The sequence below is a fragment of the Nematolebias whitei genome, chromosome 4, assembly GCF_014905685.2.
Source record: "Nematolebias whitei isolate Nwh7 chromosome 4, NemWhi1, whole genome shotgun sequence".
NCBI lineage: Eukaryota > Metazoa > Chordata > Actinopteri > Cyprinodontiformes > Rivulidae > Nematolebias > Nematolebias whitei.
In genome coordinates, this window is record NC_056501.1 from 26,832,181 (window position 1) to 26,841,046 (window position 8,866).

An 8,866-nucleotide genomic window follows, 5' to 3' on the forward strand; every position below is an offset into this window, starting at 1 on the left:
AAAAAAAAAAAAAAAAAAAAAAAAACCCTGCAGTAGGACTTTTTATAATTGTTTATTGTTCTTACTGTTGTCCATTGTTGTCATCTTTCTTTGTTGAAATCAGGTCTCTCTTGTAAATGAGTCCTTGAGGCTCAATGGGATTTACCTGTCTAAATAAAGGTTGATTGATTGATTGATTACCTTAAATCTATTTTTAGTTTTAAATTAATTTATGCTTGTTTTACCAGCAGGGGGAACAGCAGGAACAGCCTTTCATGAGAAAAGAGGACTTCATGAAGTGCCTGGAAAATCTGCTAAAACATCAGGGTCCAAAGCGTGCCCCTACAGTCACCCGTCGTCCCAGAACTCCAGTGGGTCTTCTGCTGGGAACTCTCTGTCTACCTCCACAGACCTTTGTAAGACCACTCCCAAGCACTTCAAAACCATGTGCCGTCGACCAACGCCGCCAGGTAATTTACATTTTTATCCCTCCACACCCCCTTTTTCTTCTATTTACTTTTTGTAGCATTTTGTTGAATCTATCATGTATTTTATTAGGGAATACAACCTGATAAATCATTTAAATAAATTTTAAGTAGGTCAAATGGGTTATTTCAGAGTCAGAGATTCGTTATTGTCGTTCGCACCACATGTGGTACATGTGGTGGGACGAAATTTTGTACACAAGTTCCCAGTTACATCCAACAATAAAAATGTAAAAGAAAAACAATGATAACATCTAAGATATGAACTTAGAAAAACATCAACTACAAATACACTAAGCACTAATAGAATTAAAACATTACGTCAAACAGCAGCACGAACATGAGTCTGTGTGAGCAGATGAGCACGCATTGGTAATTATTTAGTAATTTAGTTTTTTTTTTTTGTTATATGAAACATTTTTAATAATGAAAACTGTTAGCAAATATTTGAATTTACCTTTTAAACAAAGCTTTTTTGACAATTAAGACAATGGTAAGTATTGGTTTTAATAAAACAAAGTCCACCACCTTTTATTTATCGTGTCTTGTTTGGTTGCCTTATGCCCTGGAACTTTAATGGGTTTCAAATGTAATTTGGAGTCAGAATAGAAATCTGATTTAAAAATAACTTTGAAAACTTGAACTGTGTTCCTTTTTTCATTGTCACTCCTTAAACTTTGCAGTAAACAGCTTAAAAAGAGTCCTTGGACAGGAACTCCAGAATCCTCTGGAGCTCTGTACCACTTACACAGTTACCGTACTTTCTAGTCTATAAGCCGTTACTTTTTTTACAGACTTTGAACCCTGTGGCTTAAACAATGCTGCAACAAATTTATGAATTTATATATTTATTTTTTGGACAGGCTAACGAGTTCTTGCCGCCAAAAACATTTAGCCTCGTCACACTCGGACGCTCACATAGCTGCCCAATACACCTCTCTCGAGGGGTGGGCCCTCGTGACTTTATTTTACTGTTTAACACACACAGAGTGGGGGGGGGGGGGGGGGGGGGGGAAATCCCCCCTCCCCTTTTCTTCTCCCCTCCCCATTTCATTGGTTCGGCTGTGACCCGTTCAGTAATTTCATTGGTCAGATACAGTGAGGAAAATAAGTATTTGAACCCCCTGCGACTTTGCAAGTTCTCCCACTTAGAAATCATGGAGGTGTCTGAATCTTTTATCTTAGGTGCATGTCCACTGTGAGAGACATCATCTAAAAGAAAAATCCGGAAATCACAATGTATGATTTTTTTAATAATTAATTTGTGTGTTACTGCTGCAAATAAGTATTTGAACACCTGCCAATCAGCAACAGTTCTGGCCCTCAAAGACCTGTTAGTCCTCCTCTATAACGTCCACCTCCACACCACTTATTATTCTAAATTAGAAGCACCTGTTTGAGGTCGGTAGCTGCATAAAGACACCTGTCCACCCCACACAATCAGTAAGACTCCAACTACTAACATGGCTAAGACCAAAGAGCTGTCCAAAGACTGTAGACCTCCACAAGGCTGGAAAGAGCTACGGGGCAATTGCCAAGCAGCTTGGTGAAAAAAGATCAAGTGTTTGAGCAACTATTAGAAAATGGAAGAAGCTGAACATGACTGTCAATCTCCCTCGGACTGGGGCTCCATGCAAGATCTCACCTCGTGGCGTATCAATGATCCTAAGAAAGGTGAGGAATCAGCCCAGAACTACACGGGAGGAGCTGCTCAATGACCTGAAGAGAGCTGGCACCACTGTTTCCATGGTTACTGTGGGTAATACACTAAGACGTCATAGTTTAAAATCATGCATGGCACGAAGGTTCCCCTGCTTAAATCAGCACACGTCCAGGCCCGTCTTAAGTTTGACCATGACCATTTGGATGATCCAGAGGAGTCATGGGAGAAAGTTATGTGGTCAGATGAGACCAAAATAGAACTTTTTGGTCTTAATTCCACTCACCGTGTTTGGAGGATGAAGAATGATGAGTACCATCTCAAAAACACCATCCCTACTGTGAAGCATGGGGGTGGAAGCATCATGCTTTGGGGGTGTTTTTCTGCACAAGAGACAGGACGACTGCACTGTATTAAGGAGAGGATGACCGGGGCCAAGTAGTGAGAGATTTTGGGGAACAACCTCTTTCCATCAGTTAGAGCATTGAAGATGGGTCGTGGCTGGTTCTTCCAACATGACAATGACCCGAAGCACACAGCCATGAGAACCAAGGAGTGGCTCCGTAAGAAGCATATCAAGGTTCTGGAGTGGCCCAGCCAGTCTCCAGACCTAAACCCTATAGAAAATATTTGGAGGGAGCTCAAATTCCGTGTTTCTCAGTGACAGCCCAGAAACCTGGCTGATCTAGAGAAGATCTGTGGAGGAATGGCCCAAAATCTCTGCTGCAGTGTGAGCAAACCTGCTGAAACACTACAGGAAACCTTTGACCTCTGTAACTGCAAACAAAGATACTGTACCAAATATTAACATTAATTTTCACAGGTGTTGAAATACTTATTTTCAGCAGTAACACACAAATAAATTATTAAAAAATCATACATTGTGATTTCAAGATTTTTTTTTTTTAGATTATGTCTCTCACAGTGGACATGCACCCGAGATGAAAGATTCAGACCCCTCCATGATTTCAAAGTGGGAGAACGTGCAAAGTTGCAGGGTGTTCAAATACTTATTTTCCTCATTGTAACTTTCTTTTAACCTTTATTACAGGTAGTCTCATTAATAAACGTCTCTCTTGGGTGGTGGGTCCTCGTGACTCAATGGGTATGTTTACATGGACATAAGTAACCGGATCAAATGGCCGGTCGGAATAAAAGTGTGTCATGTAAACACTCCGTTCGGGTTATTTTTTGTGTATTCGGCGCGATCCGATATAATTTGTGATCAGAACGAAACGGGTGGTTTACGCCGATCCGTAACCCGATAGGTGCGCATGTAAACGCTTGATCTGTTCGTTTTTATCTGATCGTGAAAAACTGACCTGACTGTGCATGTGCGACTTTGCCATTTCCGCCTGGCTAAGGCTAATAATATTAGCATGTCAGGGGAGCAAAACTGGTCGGTGAGCGACACAACATTTCTACTAGAAACTTTGAAAGAGCTCAAAATGATCTGTATTACCTGTAGCTCAGTCAGGGAGTGCAGTAACGTCTCCACCATCATTAAAACCTGTCGCGGGTCCATTTTGGGTGCTCAGGTTTGTTTACGTTCACCCCGGAAGTAAAACTTCTTCTTCAGTGTTTTTTTTAAGGAGAGTTTACCACTCTGCGCATGTCAGTACTGCTGTTCAGAACAAAGCCCGCTGCATGTAAACGCTCGTCATGAACAGATTGTGCTCATGTAAACAATACATTTGAATTATTCAAACAGAACACATTTCAATCCGGTCAAAGAATTCTGCGCATGTAAACACAGCTAGTGAGACTACCTCATTGGTTCATTGTGGTTGACTGCTGGTCACTTGGCCTCAGAGAGGGATTATGGGTAAAATTTATGTTCATTGTTGATCATTTCGGTTAGCTGTTTAGCATTTCTTTTAGTGATTAGTCTGTTCTTCTTAGCCTAGTTTATGTGTTCATTATATGTTAGTTTGTGTTAGGCCGTTCTGTAGAGTAAATATGAGTGAGGGAGGTAGTTGTCATGAAGACCTGTGGGGTTCACTCTGTGTGTGTTGAACAGTAAGATAAACTATATAAAACATCATCTGGTGGTTGAATCTTGATCTACAACGAGCGCTGTACGTCTCTCAGTAGCTGTGTGCTGCCACTCATGTTACAATGTGAACAGGGGCGGCTGTGGGTGAGTGGTTAGAGCAGTCGTCCTCCAATGCAAGAGTTGGGGGTTCGAATCCACCAGCAGTCACATGCCGAAGTGTCACTGGGCAAGACACTGAACCCCTCATAGCCTCTGATGTGTGTCCCATCAGTGTATGAATATGATAAAGCTCTGATTAGTCTCTTTAGAATGATTTGTTCAATTAGCTTTGTAGAGATCTAGTAGAGTGCTGTGTGGATGGGTAAATGAGGACACAGATTGTGTTGTAAAGAGCTTTGAGTATCTTGATCAGATAGAAAGGTGCTATATAAGTACAGTCCATTTACCATTTACCTGCGGCTTATACACAGGCATAGCTTATATATGTACAAAAAATAAAAATAATCAAAATAAACTAGTGTGTGCGGCTTATATTGGGGTGCACTCTGTAGACCGGCAATTACGGTACATTTTGTTGTGGCTTCAGATTAATTCTCTTTTTGCTTTTGTTTATAAATTTTAATGCTCTGTTATTCTTTAATAGTTTTCTTGCAACCCTCAAAATTCAATGGTACTTTGAGCGATATTTGGTATTGCCCTGATGCATGCTCAATAAGCCAGCTAGATGAATCTAACAAGGTTAAGTCTGTTCCTCTGGACAGATTATTCTTTATTGAAACAATTTGTTTTTTGATCCAAAATACTTTTTCAGTCTGAGCAGCTGCAACAGTGTCAGTTTTTAAGCAGCACCGTCTCATAGTGGATCAACCAGTTTGCTGTTGACAGACACTAGTTGTTCACATGCAGAAGTATGTGGAAAAAATTGTTTTTTTTTTACATAAATTGTTCAGTTCTAAAGTTTGATTCCTGACCTATTCCCCCATGGGGAAAAATCAACTATGCATTTATTTTTGTTAACGTTTTGTTCAATTTTTTTGGTGCTGTCAATAAAAATCCAAAAAAAAAAATCCATCTTTTTGTTTACGTAAAAATTGTTTCAAATGCTCCTTTAACCTCACAGTATTTTTATTACCATTTCTTGTTTCATAGGGGAGAAATGACCGTAGAGCGATCCCATTGGAAATGCTTTTTTAAACCCAAAATTATCATATGGTAATAAAATTAAGTACGTCTTTAAGTAATTATTATTATTTTTTACCTCTATCGCTATACTTTTGATATTTATAGTACCTCACTCTGTGCTGGCACGTTTTTTACGTTTGGGTGTGTCTGTAAAAAGTTTACCAGGACAGGCTCCAACTTCCCCCGGAAGAGCTAACTATCCCTGCTGGACGTCGCTGCCGAGTTCTGCTTCTCATCGCATCAAACAAAGTTGTTTTCGTTTAGATATAAAGAGCAAAAACTCAGTTGCATGTTGCACAAGTAAAGAAAGCAGTTCCACATGCAGGCAGGCTGAAGAATGTGACGCTCCACAGCTCAGAACGTCTTACCGGTACTTCTGCTGATTGAAATCAGGACTCGGTAGCAGATGCACTGTGCTGCAGCAGCTGGTATTACCGTACATCCGGTTCAGCAAATGCAAATAACGAAACTGAAACGGGCGTTGAGCACAAGTAATTTTAGAAAAAGTTACATTTTATGGTTAAATATTATACATCCATGTCGTACCACTGTGCGACACTTGAATGCGTTTGACTGAAAACAATAAATCAGTTTTGGCTGCCTGATCTGGAGTCTTCACACAACACCAGACTGGCATTTTTAAGAATTAGTTTTCTCTAAGGATCACTAACTCATTAGTTAAATTACCTTCTGAGGGTGAAGGAACTCCTTTGTCACTGCGCTTACCCAGTCTTTGTTATTGTTGCACGTTTGAGGTTTTTCGTACAAATGTGTTGAAACCATGAGGACGTGGTCGTAATGGAACTAGTTAAAGCTCAATAAAAAAAATACAGGAAGGTATGCCTCTGAACTGTCAAGTGAGGTGGTCACAGAGCTGCATGTATGTAAGGGTAAGCCAGCATCGTAGTTTGATAGTGTGATTTAGTGATTACAGACGGTGGATTAATATTGTCAAGGACATTCAGGGAAAAAAATGGAACTAATTTGGAATAGTTTAAATCTTTGTACACATCAATAAACGTGTTTAATATTCAGGAGGTGAGACAAGTTATATATCTGTTTATACTTTCTATCGCCCAGGTGAAGCCTTTCATCCAAACGACCACCATCAACATACAGACTTATCTGTACCCCCCAACAGTCCAACCGGCCTTTCGTCACAGCATTCCTCCCTCCTGCCCCCGAAGCCGAGCTCCGGGCAGCATGGCCACGTAAGCTCCTCCTGTGGCACTGGCGACCCTGCTCATGCCTCTTTTCCCCCGCTGGTACCAAACCTCCACAGCACCACGGCCAAACTCAGCTCTCCAAGTCCAGACAGCCCCACATCTGTGCACAAGCCCAGCCCATGCAAAAACTCCCACATTCCACCCGTGAACACACAGCACAGCAAACTGGGAACGTCTCTAATGGGCTGCAATCACTCTTGTAACGGACACAGCCAGGGAACTGTGGCCACGTCTAATGTGGGCCATCTAACAGCTGGAGCCTGCAGGTTAGTGCTGATGCCTCAGCATTGTTCGGATTAGCATGAGGAATGTGGAAAAAATGAGGGTTTATTAGAAGTACTAATGTATTCTATGGGATTTGTGTCTTTCTTTTGTAGGGATCAGGCATGTAAGGGGCATAAAGTGACAAATGGGACATTGTGCCACCCTTCATCTGAGCTGGAAGAGGGGGAGGATGAAGATAGCAGTTCTGAAAGGAGCTCCTGTGCCTCCTCTTCTACCAACCAGAAGGATGGGAAGTACTGCGACTGCTGCTACTGCGAGTTCTTTGGACACAACGCGGTACTTTAAGTCCAAGTTATAATCTACACCTGTTCTTCCAGGCTTAGGAAACACTTATAAAACAGAGACGTAGTAGTTACGTAATGTCTGTTCTCAGCCCCCAGCTGCACCAACCAGCCGAAACTACGCTGAGATCCGAGAGAAGCTTCGCTCACGTCTAACCCGGCGTAAAGAGGAGCCTCCTCAGCGCCAGGATTCAGAGCTGACGGCGGTGGGTGCCATTGACAACAGGGACGTAGACGAGCTGCTAGACTTCATAAACAGTTCAGAGCCCAAACCTGTCAACAGCGCCAAAGCTGCCAAAAGGGCTCGACACAAACAGAAGAAGAAGGTGCGGTGGCATTAGTGAACATTTCCTACAAATGTACTTTAGTCAAATAAAAAAGTGATAACTGATCAATGGATGTTTTTTACATTTTACTATTGGACCTGTGGCGTTTCTGTTGTAGGAGAAAGCTCAGCAGAACAACACGGGTGCTGCAGGCAGTGAACCCCAATCCAATCCAGCTGATGAGCCCACTGACGAACCCGTTCCCGACGGTCCAGAAACCAGTCGACTGCTTGACTGGCCTCAGCTAGAACTAGAACGGGTCAACAGTTTTCTCACAAGTCGACTAGAAGAGATCAAGAACACCATCAAAGACTCAATCCGAGCCTCTTTTAGCATGTACGACCTCAACCTGGACGTGAACGACTTTCCAAAGAAGGCAGCCACGTTGGAGGGAAACCATTTACTGTCCCACCTGAATGGTTCCTCCGACATGCAGCAAATAGACTTGGACCTCTCTCCTCTTTCGCTGGGAACCTTTAAGAGCCACCTGGACCTGGTAAATGGATGGGAAGACACAAATGTCGCCTCATCCCCAAATGCTGCCACCAACACCTCATCGGGTCTTAGTGCCGCTTCAAAGGACATCCAGCGGTTACACACTACTACCGTTCTTTCAAAGCTCATAGGAGTTGGCTCACCAGAAAGACGCACTTCCACTGGATCTGACAGTTCGCCGCAGGTGCCAGCTCAAACAGTGGCTAAATCGAAGGAGGACACCAGCGACCCCAAAAACACAGCAGTTGGAAATGGCAGTGTGAAGTCCAAGAAGAATAAAAAGCAGCAGCAGCAACAACAGCAGAAACAGGAGCCATCTGTGCCAGAGCAAACTTCTAATAAACCAACCAAAGCTGCCTCTGGTAATGAAGCACAGAAAACCATTGAGTGTAAAGAAATGGTATCTAATGGCTCAAAGTCTGGGAACAAGCAGCCTCAGCATTCTGCAGACAACCAGAGGAACGGGCCGAAGAAAGCAGAAGAGGGCAGATCATCCAAACATACAGCACATGCAGCAAACGGTGCCTCCTCGGGCACACAAAGAGGGAAGTTTGAGCCAGAGACACGAGGAGGCCGGTCTGAGCAGGAATCGGAGAGCAAAGCTCATCCTGCTATTCTAGCAAACGGGCCTCAACAGCAACAGCCTAAGGGGAAAAACAAGAAGAACAAGAATAAGGGAGAAAAGTCCAGCAGTGCTCTTGGTACGGGAGGAGAATTTTATTCATCCCTCTCTTTTTTTTTAACTTCCTATCTAATTTTGTTTTAAATCCTTGTTTTCATTCCGTAGATGACGTATTTCTTCCTAAAGATGTGGATCCAAAAGAAATGGATGAGATCGATCGGGAGGTTGAATACTTCAAAAGGTGATGCAGTGTTTCAGCCAAACTGTTACTTTTGCTTACAACTATATATATATATATATATATATATATATATATATATATATATATA

General features: G+C 42.3%; 1 protein-coding gene across 1 annotated transcript in view; it reads left to right on the forward strand.

Annotated features, from left to right (window-relative positions):
• Positions 1-8,866, forward strand: part of fam193b (family with sequence similarity 193 member B) — a 24,069-nt gene that overhangs the window by 14,372 nt on the left and 831 nt on the right. The window contains exons 4-9 of the mRNA XM_037675926.1: positions 228-449; positions 6,383-6,794; positions 6,906-7,089; positions 7,187-7,420; positions 7,539-8,616; positions 8,703-8,778. Coding sequence (XP_037531854.1) covers positions 228-449; positions 6,383-6,794; positions 6,906-7,089; positions 7,187-7,420; positions 7,539-8,616; positions 8,703-8,778 — 2,206 coding nt within the window. The remainder of the gene's footprint in view (positions 1-227; positions 450-6,382; positions 6,795-6,905; positions 7,090-7,186; positions 7,421-7,538; positions 8,617-8,702; positions 8,779-8,866) is intronic.